The sequence below is a fragment of the Tursiops truncatus genome, chromosome 8 (assembly GCF_011762595.2).
Source record: "Tursiops truncatus isolate mTurTru1 chromosome 8, mTurTru1.mat.Y, whole genome shotgun sequence".
Classification (NCBI taxonomy): domain Eukaryota; kingdom Metazoa; phylum Chordata; class Mammalia; order Artiodactyla; family Delphinidae; genus Tursiops; species Tursiops truncatus.
In genome coordinates this window covers 70,380,922-70,396,570 of record NC_047041.1, presented here as the reverse complement: position 1 = coordinate 70,396,570, position 15,649 = coordinate 70,380,922, and the positions used below count along the sequence as shown (strand labels likewise).

Genomic DNA, 15,649 nt, shown 5'->3' with positions numbered 1-15,649 from the left:
TGGGAGACAGCAGCTTGACCTTTTGGTCCAGAGCAAATACACTGGTCATGAGACTGCTCAGAATAGCCATATAACTATGTTCAGCTGCACTGGGCGGCCCCGAGATCCCTGGTCCAGGCAATGGGCCCTGGAAAGAGCCCCCACCAGCCCCCCTCCCCCACCTCTGAGGAAACACGCCTCCCTCTCTGGGAGGCTCAAGCCAATCTCCTCCAAAGCTCTGGCAGATGTCAGCACGCCCAGAGTTAGGGAGCACAGATTCCTGCCCCCAGAGAACCAGACTCCAGACACTCCCTGAGGTGTCATAAGGTGGATGGGGTTCCCAGCCACGGAGCCAGGAGTTAGAGACATGGGTTTCTGAACCAGTCCCCAAGCAACGTGTTCACATGTGACCTTGGATAAAGCACTCCTCATCCAGTTGAGGTGGATGGGCCTCAACCTCCTCATGTGTCATAATAATACCTCCTATTATACTGAGTATGTAAGAAGCTTAGACTCCGGAGTGGGAGACAAACTGGACCAAGCAAGGCTGCTAATGAACATTTTATTACAAACTAGATCACTTCTCTGAAGGGAAGGACTCTGGTTCTGGACCCAGCCTGTGGGGTCCAGGAAGGCATTGCCAGGGAACTGATGTTTGAGGTGGGATGTCAAGGATAAAGAGGGGCAAACCAGGAGGAAAGAGTGCTCCAGAGGGCACAGCCTATGCAAAGGCCCTGAGGCTGGGAGACCCGGCATGTGCAAGAAGCTGAAAAGAGGCCAGGATGACTGGAGCTCAGTGAGTGATGGAGAGAGCCAGGCCAGAGGAGCCTAGAGAGGCAGGCAGGGCCTGAGGGCTACATTATGGGCCGGGGAAGCACCAAAGGGTTTTAAGCAGGTAAGGAGGTGAGCTGACAGATCTGTGAATTGAAGAGCCCTCTGTGGTTGCCAAGTGGAGGATGAAATGGAAGGCCCAGGGGCTGGAGCTGGGAGAGCAGTCAGGAAGCTGCAGGAGAGGTGGGCCTGAGGGACACAGTGGTGGCTGGAACCAGGACAGTGGACATGGAGACAGAGGGCAAAGGATGGAGTCTAGAGAGAGTCATGAAGTAAAAGGATAATCCAACCAAAAGGAGTAATAACAGCAGCCAACGTTTATTGACCTCTTACTGCATGCCAGGCCCTGCGGCTTGGGGCGCTGCGCCAAGATGCAGATAACTCAGTTACTCTTGCCATCAACCCTCCGGAACACGTTCTATCATTATGCCCATTTTAGAGGCGAAGAGGCTGAAAGATTCTGACTAGAAGACACTTGGTTTGCGATTTTCATTACTGGGAGGGGAGCTGGTGGGGGGCTGGAGTACCATTCAAAGACACGAGGACACCTGTGAAAGCATCGTGGGAAGGAGAAAAACACTGAACGGGGGACACACTGTGGTGGGGAGCACTTGGGGTGGCAGGAGGGGAACACACCCAGCCCTTCTCCACTGCTCATGCGTCTCCTTCACGTGTTACCATGACTCCAGGTGGGGCCCTGACCTGGGGGAGTGGGCTCTGAGGTGGGGGACAAGATGCTTAGGAAGTTCCTGATAGCTTCTCTGTCCCCATTCCCTCTGTACGCCAAGCCAGGCCAAGAGCCCAGTGTCAGACGGGACCCAAGGGACACCCAGAAGTCTCTGGCTGGGCTCTGCATCCCAGCTTCTGGGTGAGATTCCTTCCCAGGGATTTGAGGAGGGAGAGGACTACATCAGTCCCAAAAAGGTGAGGACAAGGCAGAGAGACGGAGACCTGGCATCAGAGGAGAGCTGACCAATGGGGTAGTAGAGGAGGGGCTTCCCAAGCGTGCGGCCATTGCCTCTTCTTTGTCATTAGAAAGTCAAGGGACTTTGGGGGACAGATATCAACACACACACACACACACACACACACACACACACACACACACACACACAAGATACTCTCTGGCCTGCAGCGCAGGGACTGCCATTGGTGGTGTGTGACCTGACACAACAATGTTCCTGATGACAACATGAAAATCATAGATAAAAGCCAAGAGCCTCAGACCGGTGCTGGTCCCCGGGGAAGACAGGAGGGCAGGTTTCAAGCCGGGGCTGCCCCAGCACAGCCCTGCCTGCTCCCGTATCTCCACAGCTTTGCGTGTAGCACTGCCGTTCCCTGCCCTCGCCTGGCTAATTCCTACTTGCCCCTCAAAGCTGGTCCCAGTGCCACCTCCCCTGGGGGTAGTTCTCCCTCGCATAGTCCCAGGAAGCCCCTTCAAGCCCTTGCCGCAAAGCGTCATCACCATCCTTTGCTTCTGTGTCTGGGACAGCACCCCTCACCCCAGAAGACAAGCTGGGCTATCCTGTCCCGGCTCACCTCCTCACCCCTTACCCCCTTGGGCTGGGGGCCCAGGAAACCCGAGGAGAGAGGGGCCAGGGAACCCGCGGCTCCAGCTAGTACAGTCACTCCCGAAGCGCTCAGATGGGACCTTCCACCCCAGCCAAGTAGCCCCTATCTCCCAGGGCCACCGCTAAGGCCTGCAGAGGGGTGGCCTCACTGCCTGGCCTGTGCACCAACAACTGACCTGAGCTAGAGCAGTATTTGCACTGAGGATGGGGAATGGGGTGCAAAACCGCTCCCTAAGGCAGCTCAGGAGTCCCAGGAGATGGAGGCAGCAGGCAGGAGGCTGGTCTGGAGTTTCGTCTTCCTCAAGGCACACACACCCAGGCGATGCAGGGCCTTCTCACGTACGAGCACACACAGCCACACTGACACCAGGTTCTCACACGCAGCTTCCGTCTCACACACCCCTCACTACACACGGTCTCTGTCACACTTTGGGCCCTCACCCCACACAGCCTCACACACAGATGGGCTCGTGCACACAGCCTCACATGCAAGGCCTCACAGTGTCATGCCTGCCACACACAGAAATACACTCGCCTCAAGTCTCTTACACACTCCGAGAATCTCTCTCTCTCCCTCTCACACAAACACACACACAGCATCTCTCTTACACATACAGTCTCTCTCTCTCATATACGCACTCTCTCCCACGCAGTCTCATTCTCACACACGAAGTCCATCTCTCAAAACACACAGAATCTGTCTCCCTCACATTCACACAGAATTTCTCTGATACAGAGACTCACGGAATCTCTCTCACATAGTCTCAACACACACACACAAACACACACACACACTCCCAGAGTCTCACTCATACGGTCTTTCTCACACGCATGAAGAACCTCTCACGCCCACACAGAATCTCTCTTACACAGATTCTCACACATACAGCTTTTCTTTCATGCACATCTACAGTGTCACACACAGGATTCCGGTCTCGAATCCAGAATAAACATTAAAATCCCCACCCACAAATCCGAGGCGGCTTGGGGCCGCGTGGGGAGGGGTAAACAAAGGTGACGGCAGTGGCGGAGCAGCGATGGAGGGGGCAGGGCGGGCGGGCAGCCGGCTGGGCTCTGCGCAGATGCGCTGCAGAGAGGCAGCGCAATGCAGCTAGGCCAGCCGGGCGTGCAGCGGGAAGCCTGGGTTCTAATCCAGGCTCTGCCCTCAGTTCCTGCGTGCCCTTGGGCAGGCCCCGGTGTCCTCATCTGTCACCCAAGGGAGCTAGAACAGCCCTGTGTGCCTACGGGGGAAGGAAGGTGGCACAGATAGGCTGTGGGACGACACTTTCCAACCCACCTCCACCCCCCAACCTACTGCCCAGCTTCTCCCTCAGAATCTGCTCTTCAGTGGACACTGGAGAGAGCCAGGACTTTTCTGTAAGGTTTTGTACCCCAACAAGGCCCCATTTATCCAACCCATTTATCTGCATGGGGCGACGGCCACCCCAAAGCAGAGGAACGGCCAGTGGGAGGAGAGGGACAGGTCAGAGGGCTGGAACGTGCCCCACGTGACCCCTGCCTATTCTGAAGCTCAGGGGCACAGGCCAGAGCCCTAAAGCTGAGCCCAAGGAGAGGGGTGGGGGGACCCAGCCTCTTGCTGGGGAGCCCAAAAGCTGAGAGGACCCTATGGAAGTTGGGCCTACTCTGCTTCTGGGGCCAAAGGGGTGGTGGTCACGGTGAGATGCTGTCCGAGGTCAAATGCAGGCTGAATGGGCAGCTGCTCTAACCCAGGCCTCTGCCCCGCATGCCCCCCCGCCCCACATGTGCCAGTTCAACCTCCCAGTCCCCTTCCTCCTGCCCCTCCCCACAGCTCAGCCATAGCCTCCAGTTACATAATCCCCTGGCTCTGGTGGCCTCTGTCAGGAGAGGGGAGGGGAGGGGAGACCCCCGAGCGTCTCAGTCCACTCTGGAGATGGCAGGGAGCTGGGGGCCAGCGCGGTGGAGGATGGGGTCCCAGGAGATTTGGGTTCCAATCCTGCTTGGCCTCTAACTCCCCAGGTGACCTTGGGCAGGGTCCTCAAAACAGGGGGTTTAACTCCCTCCCTATTACTGTGCTCCCCCAAACACACACACATGCACATCTGAGCTAAGGTTTAATATATAAGACCTGCTGCCCCCTCCCTCAGATGCTAAAACATTGAGTGTTTTATCTCAGTAACACATCCACCAGGCCTGTGCCTACACACAGCCTTTCTCTGCCATGGACACTTCAGTGCCCACCCTCCAGTCCCCTTTGCCCACTGGAGTCAGCTGGGCAGACACTCCTGCCCCCTCCCCTGCCCGAACCTCCATCCCTGGGCTCCCGGGGGCAGGAGGCATGGGATGTGGAGCAGTGGAGGAGAGTGGGGCAGCAGAGGCAGTGTTTGGACTGGTAGGGGGTTGGTGGGTAGCTCACACACGGGGGAGAGGCTCTGCTTTAAATCCCAACTCTGACCCCTCCCCTCATGCCACAGCCTTGGTTCAGGCCTCTGAGAACAGAGCCCAGCAAAAGCAAGACGTGTCTTCCAACGTAGATGGCTTCCAGCGTAGATGGCTGCTACTGGTGTCTCCCTTTGGGGCTCAGTTAAAGCAGCAAGGACCCTTAGAATTTACCAGACCCCCTCTCCCATTTTATAGTTGAGGAAAGTGGTCAGAGAGGCCATCTGAGGGGCCAAGGTCGGCAGCAGGGTGCCCTTTCTCCCTGGCAACAAGCTGCTGTCACTAAAGGGGAGTGGCTGATGAAGACACACCCACCTCTCACAAAACTTGTCCTCGCAGATCCCCCCGTAGACCCCTTCTCTGCCCCGGCAGGTCCGAGAGGAAGCATAGGCAGAAGCCCAGTGGCCCCCGCAAGCACCCTCTCCTTTGACAAGGCAGAAGGTCAGGCTCTGTTCCCAGGAGCAGATCTCAGAGGGATCACAGCCCCCTCCCCAACTAGCTACCAATTAATTAGCCATAAACGTTCCCCCTTGGCCATCTCCCCATGGCCTGAAGCTGCTCCCTGGGGAGGGGTGGTCTCTCTCAGGCAGCAGACCAGGTCTCAAGCCCTCTTCTGTGGGCCCTGGCTGGTTCCAGGTGGCCCTTAGCTGGGAAAGAGGAAGGGCTCTAGCTTCCCTGCCCACACCAACATCTAAAGGACAGTTCACACTTTCACCCTGTACACCTGCAGAGACGCAAATATGCACACACAGGCACTCCTGCACACTCAAACATACACACATGCTCACTCATTCCCACTACATACCTTACCCACCCAAATATACACCGCCACACTTACATAAATATACACACACAATCTACTCATACACACAAACACACCCATTCATACTCACCCATACACATTAAATTTGTAATACAGACACAGACTTTACATATGTACAAAGCTAGTCACCCTTCAGGAGAGTCACTCTGTCGCTTACACGCGCGCACAAACACCCCCCTTTCACTTCTGACTCCCTAGGCACCAGTTTTCGAATCCACCCCTGCCCTCGGGAGGCAGAGGACCTTGACTTCCCCGCCCCGTTCTTCAGATGGGTAGGTTGTCACTTACCCGCGCGTAGCGGGATGAGTAGGGGTCCTCGAAGAGCGCCCAGATGCGCGGCTGCCAGCGGCGCCAGAAGCCGCCGGGCCGGCCGTCCGGGGAGTCGCTGAGTGCCAGGCGCTTGGTCATCTCCAACTCGTCCTCGCCGTCGCCTGAGTCGCCGGGGCCGTCGGCGTCCGCGTCGTCGGCGCTGTTGTCCAGGGGCGCGCCGCCGAAGCTGTCCAGCGCCTCCTCGGCGTCGCGGTGCTGGCGGTACGTCATCCAGCAGCAGGGCTCCACGTCGGTCTCGTCGATGCCCCAGAAGGCCAGCTCCTCCTCGTAGAGTGGCCCGCACACGTCGGCAGGGCAGTGCAGTTTGCCAGTGCGGTAGTAGTTCAGGATGTGCGCGAAGACGCCCGGGTGGCGGTCGAAAAAGAACTCGTCGGCGCGCGGGTCATAATCGAAGTGGCTGTGGGCGTCGGGCTCTGCCAGCCAGGCGAGCCGCGTGCCGGGCAGCGTGCGCAGCGTCGAGCGGTACGTCTGGTGGCGCGTGCCGCCCACGTTGATCACGATGCGCTCGCTTTCGTCCCCTTGGCCCATCGCGGCGCCTCCTTAGGCATGGCGCGGCCCAGCGACACCCATGGGAGCGGCCGCCAGGGGGAGTTGGCGCCGGGGAGGGGGGCGCGCGACCTCCTCCCCCCTCCCCCCAGCCGTCGGGGGGACAGAGGACCTCGGCTCTGGCTACCCCCAGAGCGACTCAAGCCCCTCAGGGCTTTCTGTCGGGTGCTGGTCCAAGGGCGTGTGCGCGGGATCCCCAGGGTCTCTAGGCGCCAGATGTGGGAGGGAGCTGGTCCGGCTGCGGAGGAGGCAGAGGAGGAAAGAAGGGAGGGAGAGAGGGAGGAGGAAGGGAGGAAGGGGGCGGCGGCGCTCAGCGGCGAGCCCCAGGAGGAGGGAAAAGAGGGTGGGGGGGCCGGGCTCCCGTCCCCATCTCAGCGGGAAAATGGAGAAATCGACACAAAGCTTTTGGGGGGAAGGTCAGCTGTTTCCAGGGCCGGTCAAAGACCAGCCCCTGGAAGGGGGAGGGGAGGGGAGGAGAAGGAATCTGGAAATTCGCGCTCTGTTGTGAGGTGGTCGCCGCAGCGCGCTCTCGGCGTGGGGGAGATGGATGCCCGCTGCCTTCCTCCCTGCGTGGACCGGCTGCGCAGGGCGGACTCCGGCCCCCTCCCTCTCCTTGCCTGGCTGCCTGCTCCCCGCCGGCGGCGGGCGCGCCCGCCCGCCCGCCCTCCTCGCTCCTTCTCCCCGCCTCTCGGAGGAGATGGCGGGCCCCCTGGGCAGGGGCACCAGGGTTGCTGCTCCGTGCTTCTGCTGCGGAGCGCTGCGCTCGGTGCGCTCCGGCTGGACCTGGGGCTCTCCGCTGGGCTGCGCTCCGACTCGACTCCGGCGGCGGTGCTGAAGGGACAGCTCCGGGACTGTTGCGGAGCTCCGCGGAGCCGGGAAAGGGTTCTCCGGGCTGGGCTCCGTCTGCGGGGCCGGCGGGCACTGACTCCGGTGCCTCTGCGCCCTGCTTGTGGCAGGCTGTTGGCTGTGCCGGCCGAGGCGAGGGGGCCGCGGCGGTCGGACCGGGGAGGCGGGGGTGGCGGGTCCGGGCGCGGCGAGGCAAGGCTGGTGAGGCCGGGGAGGCGAGGCGCGGAGCGGCCGCCGCCGCCGCGACGCCGCTGCTGCCGGGGCTGCTGCTCGGTTAGCTGGCTCGCTTGCTCGCTCGCGCGGTCCGCGTCCAGCCCGCCGCTCTCCGGACACTGGCACACGGCGCGCGCAGCCGCACTCGCCCCCGGAGGGAGGTGCCGCGCTGGGTCCTAAAAAGCCCTGATTCCGCGCCCCCCTCCCAGCCCCGCGCGGAGCCCGGCCTCCCTCAACCCCGGCGCTGGGGGCGCCAGCCCGGCACAGATCCTGCGCCTCCGGGGGACCCGCCGACGCTCCGCCCCCGGGGAGCGCCACTCAGTGGGCGGGGGCTCCGGGAGACGTCTCAACCCGCGCCCCAGGGTCAGACCGAGGTGAGAAGGGCGTCGGTACCCGCCCCTGTCTTTCCAAACTAGGGACTGTCTGATTCCCTAGTGAAACAAGACGGCCCTGACCGCTATCAGAGAAACCTCGACCCGCACCAGTATTGACCGCTCCAAGCAGCTGTTCAATACCGACCCTTGCAGGGAACCTGGAGCCCCCATGACGCTTCCCTAGGTACCCTCTTGCATGGATTCCAAAATAACACACCCCGCGCTCCCCTATACACAACACACACCTGTACTAGGTTGTGTTGTCCTCTAAGCCCTCTACTAAAAACCCAATAATCTTGGACCCCTATTAACCCCTTTCGACCCTTTTCTGACCCTGGGCCCTTCTTAACTCCAGGCTGACTCTAGTCTCCCATGAGTGTCACACGCTCTGCCATCCTGATCCCAGCTCACTGATCCTCCCACACTAGCCCAGGATCCTTAGGTGAGGATCCCTTGTGAAAAGGGCATTCTGTCCTTAGAGGTCAGAAGAAGCAACTGCCTCTAGTGGTCGTGAACGTTGACAGCCCCCCTTTCTCCGTAGGGCTTCAGCTGCCCTGGATGGGAAGCTGACGCTGTGTCTGGGGGCTGGATAGGAGCAGACCCCTGCTGTGATTCCTGGCTTCGCAGTTGATCCTGGGGTGGGAGTTGCAGTTTGGGCCTCCGAGGCTTCCTGGACCACGTTTGCTGGCGGTGCCTCAGTTTACTCAATCGAGCAATCACTCCTTCACTCCTTACTTGTTCCAGGCTCTGTCCCAGGCACAGGGGCACAAGAGACCCTGCCCTCCAGGGGCTCCGGGCAGTCAGGGAAGTGGGCAGGTGGGTCTGGGCAAGGCTGGGGAGGTCAGGCCCAGCTCCAGGGGTGGCCGCACTTGGAAAGAGACTTATTGATCCAGCCCAGCCCAATCGAACACAAGGCTGCCTGGGCAAAGGGCCATTTAATTAAGAAGACGTGAGGCTCTTATTTACCTGTCGGCACTTGCTAATTGCGCAGACAGCTGTCCCTCGACACTGACCCACAGACCTGGTTGTGGGCCCGGGGACGAAGCTGTGCAGCAGACATCTCTCTCCTCACTTGGCCCAGCGAAATCTGTGTGTGCTGGGGCAAAGGTTTGGAGGAATGGAGAGGTTTGGAGAGGGGCGAGGGGCAGAGCAAGAGCTGAGGGGTGGGAGAAGGACAAGGGGAAGGACAGAGAGGCAGAGTTATGGCAGAAACAGGGGCAGAGATGGGCAGAGGCAAAGAGAGAGCTGGAGTCTGGGGCCAGGATGGTACCTCCTCACTCCAGAGATTGATCTGTGTTCTTCTTATAAATGGGGGCTTCTTCCCCTTCAATACAATTATTTCAGAGTAATAACAGGGATGAGAGTGCGTTTCAGTGTCCCTCTCACCCTGACCATTGTGAGCCCTGTCCCCTACCCATGAGGAAGCCAGACCCAGTGCAGCTGCTTGGCTCAAATTCAGATTCCCAGGACACAGTTCTCTCAGAAAGTTCTGCCCCAATCCAAGGAGGTGATAAAACAGAGAAATGGAGTCCCCTCACACACACACACACACACACACACACACACACACACACACACACACACAAACACACCTGGGAGAAATCAAGATGAGGAGAGACAAGACAGAGGCCTCGCCAAACCTTCCCTTCCTTCCAGCCAGTTGTCTAGTCCCTCTTCTCCCCAGGAAGCCCTCTGCGATTCTGCCAACGATAGGGGCCCAGGGTTCCACCTCTTCCCTCTCCTGCAGGACCACATGGATCAGAGTACAGCTCCCTAACCTTCACTATAGCTTATTTCATTTCCCTGCAAAAAAGGACTATCAGGTCCTCCAAGCCTCCTGCTTGCTTGCTTCCTCCACGGTGCCCAGCATACACTAGCTCCTCATTAAGGGCTGGATGATTTGAGAAAGGCCAGGAGAGAGGCTAGGATCCTAGCATCCTAGTGTCAGAGGCCATAGGAGTCTGGAGCCCTCAACCCAGGCTGAGTCAAAGGGAGACTTACCCAGGGTTTCTCGGGGAGTCAGTGTAGGGCCCACTCAGGCCACTACCCCATGGTGAGCCATAACGGGGAACTGAAGCATGCCCCAGATGGTGGGGAGAAGCAGAGGGAGAGGCAGAGAGAGGCCGAGGGCTCCTAGAAGGGGTAAAGCTGGGTTATTAGGGGCCCTGGTCAGGCCTGGCCCTGAAGGGCTAGTAAAAGAGGCAGGCCAGGGTTGGAGGGAGGGGGAGCGTGCAAGTGTATCTATCGCACCTAAAATCCCCTACGAGGCAAGCAGAGAAGGCTCAGAGAGAGGAGCCTTCCAGGTGGGAGAGGGTAGCTGCCCATGAGGTGCTCCACGCTGTCCCACTTTAGGATTCTCACCTTCATCCTTGATGACACCCCAGGCCTCAAAGGCTCTCCCCCTTCTCTATCCTAAGCAGGGACACAAAAGTCCCTTCTCTCACTTCCCCTTCACACTGTAAGAAGGCTGGCATTTGCAGAAAGCCTAGAAAAATCAAGAGGGCAACATAGAAAAAAAAAGGGAAAAAGCCCCAAAGAAATGGGGTAGGGAGGGAGAATCGCTGAACTGAGCCTTAGCTTCTTACCAGCAACCACTAACCACAGACCCTCAGCCCAGCTGAGGACCTCACCCCTTTCCACTTGTGAGCAATCCCCCTTATTCACAGCCATGTGCCCTCTCCCTGGCAGAGGAAAGCTGTGGCCCCGTGCCAGAGGCTCTTTGGGGTCACTGGCTGTTGAGGGGCGGGGAGCAGCACAGGGTGCAGGGAACTACCAGTGGGGTGGTGTTATTCAGTGGTCAAGAGCAAAACCTCTGGAACCGAGGTACCTGTATTCAAATCCTAGCTCCACCATTGACAACCTATGACCTTGGGCAAGCTATTCCATTTCTCTATACGTCAGTTTCTTTATTGATGGATATGCAAAATCATAAGCCCTATATCATAACACTTCAGCTCTGTAATTTCTCTTGTTCAGGCTGGAGGAGGGGGCTGATGAGAGGGGCTGGAGGACGAGCTGGGGCTGGGTATAGACAAGAAAAAGGTGAAGGGAGTCCTGAAGCCAAGTTTGGCCTATGTTCTCACACCTGGCATTTGCAGGCCTTAGATCTGGTCCTGCTAGGCTCTGGAACTGGCTTAAGTCCAAGCCCCAGGCCTTGGTCCAGGTTGGCCCATGCCATATGCTCTGTCCCAGGCCCAGAGCCTTCACATTCCTGGTGGGTTGGGGTGCCATCTTGTGGCCACATCTGGAAACTAACCTAACCGGGGCACAGAGCCGGCTTTGGAGCGATGATAAACAGTGCAAGCGGCAGGCTATCTTTTCCACAGATCAGAGCTCCTCTCTCCAATGGACAAGGGAGGGTGAAATTAGAAGTGCCATAGCGGGAAACTGGTGACTGTGGCTGTCAGATCTATAGCTTGAGCACTGACCCTGGTACCTAAGCTGGGAATGGGGTGTACGGTTGTTCCTTTTGTTCCTTCCTGTGACCCCTGGGCAAATGGATCCCAGATCTCTTAGGCCAGGGGAAGTCTAGAAAGGGGCCAAGGTAAAGAATACTCCGGGCAAGTGCAGAGTTCGTCAATCTCTGCACATTTTGGACCAGAGAATCCTTTGTTGTGGGGCTGTCCTGTGCACTGTAGGATGTTTAGCCGCATCCCTGGCCTCTGCCCACTAGATGTCAGTAGCACCCCTTCCCCATTCGTGACAATCAAAAGGTCTGTGGACACTGCCAAAGGTCCCTTGGGGAGTAAAATGTCCTCTGGTTGAGAGATTTGGGTACAAATCTCATTTTGCTGTTTACTGGCTGTGTAAACTCGTCACTTTCCCTCTGTAAGCTTCTGTTCCCTCATCTACGTAAAGGGAATAATATTTTGTGAGGATTCAATGAGATAGTGTCTCTCATTTAACTTCCTCTCCTTCCCTCTTCCCCCCTCCCTCGGACTGCCCACCACCCCCAAACCCTCTGTGACCAGCCTTTACCCCATGTCTCCCTCATGGGCTCCTGCCATTCCCAGCAGCGTTGGTCCCTCAGAGTGGCAGTATGGCCCCAGGGGCAGAGTGTCAGCCCTCCCTGGGCTTGACTTTGGGGAAAATGGGCCTCAACACCTCGCCTCTCACTGCTGGCTGTAGGAGCTAGGTGGGGAGCAGGGAACGATGATGGTTGTGGTGAGGGATGCAGAAGGATGGTCAGGCGTGCATGTGTGTAAGAAGGACAGGTGGGCGTGGGCACTACTGCGAGTGTCCCTGGCAGGACCAGGTAGGGGCGGCTGACTTCTCCCGGAAGCAGCTGGAGATGTGTGGCTGCCCCAAGCGTCTTCCTCCCTCTGCGACTCCTTTATAGGAGCCTTGTGCGGTCTCCTGTATGTGCTCCTGGTGGGCCCTCGTGCCTGAGTCAGCCTATAGGTGAGCCTGGTTGGCAGTGTGCAGGGCTGGGTCCAGGTTCTATGAGGCCTGAAGTTTAGACATTTGGGGGAGGGGCCACATTAAAAAAAAAAAGAACAGAAAGTTGAGTACAAAAGTGAATATTTATTTAGGCTTTGAAATCAGGACCAAATGTAAATTTTAGAAAGCTGACTAAAAATGTTTAAAAATCCAGAAAAAATAGCTTAATATTGTTATTAACTGCTTGACACACCTACATAATACTTTTAAATAAGTTATATTTATTTGGAAGCATTCATAATGCTGACAAAAACAGTTGCAACTTTTTTTTGCAATTACAGAATGATGTTCAGTTAACAAAACAACATTCATTTTGTTACAGCTGTATCGAATATGACTGAAAATGAAACACTCATCATCTTCCCCTATAGCTGTTTTTTCTGTGCACCAACATGAACCTGCGTTACATTTCCATGCCACTTTACAGCTCCCATATTATATCAGGCCAGGTTTGTGGCTACTGAAAATACCACCGGGACAGGGCCACTTAAAGGTACATTCATGAAATGCACAGGACCCAGAGTAGCCAAAACAATCCTGAAGAAGAACAAAGCTGGAGGACTCACACTTCCCCATTCAAAACTTACTACAAATCTACAGTAAACAGACTGTGTGCTACTGGCATAAGGGTAGACACACAGCTCAATGGAATAGAATTGAGTCCAGAAATAAACCCATACTTTTAATGTCAATTAGTTTTTGCCAAGGGTGCCAAGACAATTCAATGAGGGAAAGAATAGTCTTTTCAACAAATAGTGCTGGGACAACTGGATATCCACATGCAAAAGAATGAAGCTGGATCCCTTCTTCACACCATATAGAAAAATCAACTAAAACTGGGTCAAATACCCAAATGTAGGCACTAAAACTATAAAATGCTTCCTTGGATTAGGTCATGGTTTCTTAGATATGATGCCAAAAACACAAGCAGCAAAAGAAAAATCTAGATAAATTGGACTCCAGCAACCACAAAAGACTTCTGTGCTTTAAAGGACAATATCAAGAAAGTAAAAAGACAACCCATAGGATGGGAGAAAATATTTGCAGACCATATATCTGATAAGGGTCTAGTATCTAGAATATATAAAGAACTCTCATAACTCAACAATAAAAAGACAAATAACCTCATTTTAAAGTGGACATAGGATTTGAATAGAAATTTCTCCAAAGAAGATATACAAATGGCCAATAAGCACATGAAAAAATGCGAACATCATTAGTCTTTAGGGAAATGCAAATTAAAACCACAATGAGATACACTTCACACCCACTAGGACTGCTAGATTAAAAAGACAAACAATAACAGTGCTGTTGAGGATGCAAAGAAATTGGAACCCTCATACATTGCTGATGGGAATGCAAAATGGTGCAGCTGCTTTGGGGAAGACTTTGGCAGTTCCTCAAAAATTTAAACATAGAGTTATGATATACCCAACAATTTCCCTTTTAGGTATATACTCAAGAGGATTAAAACCATATATTTACATGAAAAGTTGTACATGAATGTTCATAGCAGCATTATAATAGCTAAAAAAATGGAGACAAGCCAAATATCTATCACTTGATGAATGGATAAACAAAATATAATGTATCCATGCAGTAGAATATTCTTCAGCTATAATAAGGAATGAAGTACTGATACATGCTACCACATGGATGAACCTTGAACACATGCCAAGTGAAGGAGGCCATACACCAAAGGCCACATAGCGTGCGATTCCATTCATATGAAATGTCCAGCATAGGCAAATCCATAGGGACAGGAAATAGCTGAGTTGTTGCCGTGGGCTGGGGGGAGAAAAGGGAGTGGGGCGTGACTGCTAAGGGGTACGGATTTCTTTTGGGAGAAATGTTCTGGAATTTGATAGTGGTGATGGCTGCACAAAGTTGTGAATATAATACAAACCACCGAATTGGACACTTTAAAAGTGTGAGTTTTATGGTATGTAAATTATATCTCAATTTTTTTTTTAATTGGGAAAAGTTAAAGAAGGATCAGTAAACCAGAGGGCTATAAATAATTTGCTTATGCTAAGAAAAATCTGTCATGGTTCCAGCTCCCTTATCTGTAAAAGACCTATTTTGTTAGCTTTTTCTTTGAAATGCTTTGAGTTACTAAAGAATTTCAGAACTGGGACATACCTTTTTTTGTTTGTTTGTTTTGCAGTACGCGGGCCTCTCACTGCTGTGGCCTCTCCCATTGCGGAGCACAGGCTCTGGACACGCAGGCTCAGCGGCCATGGCTCAGGGGCCCAGCCGCTCCGCAGCATGTGGGATCCTCCCGGGACCGGGGCACGAACCCGTGTTCCCTGCGTCGGCAGGCGGACTCTCAACCACTGTGCCACCAGGGAAGCCCCCAGGACATACCTTTTAAATTCACTACTTCATTACACAGAGAGAGAGCCCAAGTCCAAAAGGGTTAAATCACATTCCCAAGGTCTCAGAATTGGTTAGGGGCACAGCCAGGCCTAGATCCCAGGAATTATGTGGCCATTGACATCATCTGGGACTTACTGCCCCCTGTTACTGGGAAAGTTCTATATGAATTAAAACTCACTGTTAAATGTTGTCTAAAAAAAATTAAAAAGTTAACTATACAAAAATGACCCTGTACTGTATAAAAATGACTATTAGACAGCCTCCCATTTTTTTCCCCTTAGTACTAGTGAGTTGGGTGCAGGGGATTTAAGTGCTTTATAGATGAGAAAAAACTGAGCTAGAACCAAATTGCTTTTCCCATCATTAGCACCATCACCATTTTTGTCTCTATCCTCCTCCTCATACTTTCTGCCTTCATAGTATGCATTATTGCAGCTTGCTCTTTTTCCTTGCCTTTTTCAGTCTTGCCTACTCCTTTCCACTTGCATCAGGCTGCATATTCTTTAAGTGCCTCTTCAATGTGATTCTATAATATCATTCTCTATACAGAGAATTGAGAGCTAATCCAGATAGTTCAGTCTCTCCTTCCAACATGGTTGGTCAAAACTTGTTTGATATCACTAATAATTTAGGGGATTTTCTTTCAGGCTCACCACTCTATTGGAGATGTCTATTGGAAATTGTGCCTAAAATGTACACTTTTAGGATTGTCAAATTTGGCAGAAACTCCATCAAGTTTCTTTCATCTGTGGACTGTAAGAGTTCAAGGTATATTGAGTTTTCCTGTGCGGTGACTAAATTTAAATGCTTTTAAATTGGCAGGGTTCATTTAAAAAGTTTGTTGATGCTAAGGTCTCATTATAGTGGCATATTGTGAATTTTATTCTGTCTTTGTTGAT

General features: G+C 54.2%; 1 protein-coding gene across 2 annotated transcripts in view; it reads right to left on the bottom strand.

Annotated features, from left to right (window-relative positions):
* KCNC1 (potassium voltage-gated channel subfamily C member 1) overlaps positions 1-7,095 on the bottom strand; it is a 42,595-nt gene extending 35,500 nt beyond the window's left edge. For both annotated transcript variants that reach the window (XM_073808663.1, XM_073808662.1), the window contains exon 1: positions 5,911-7,095. In XM_073808663.1, coding sequence (XP_073664764.1) covers positions 5,911-6,480 — 570 coding nt within the window. In that variant the 5' untranslated portion in view covers positions 6,481-7,095. The remainder of the gene's footprint in view (positions 1-5,910) is intronic.
* Between the last annotated feature and the right edge of the window lie 8,554 nt (positions 7,096-15,649).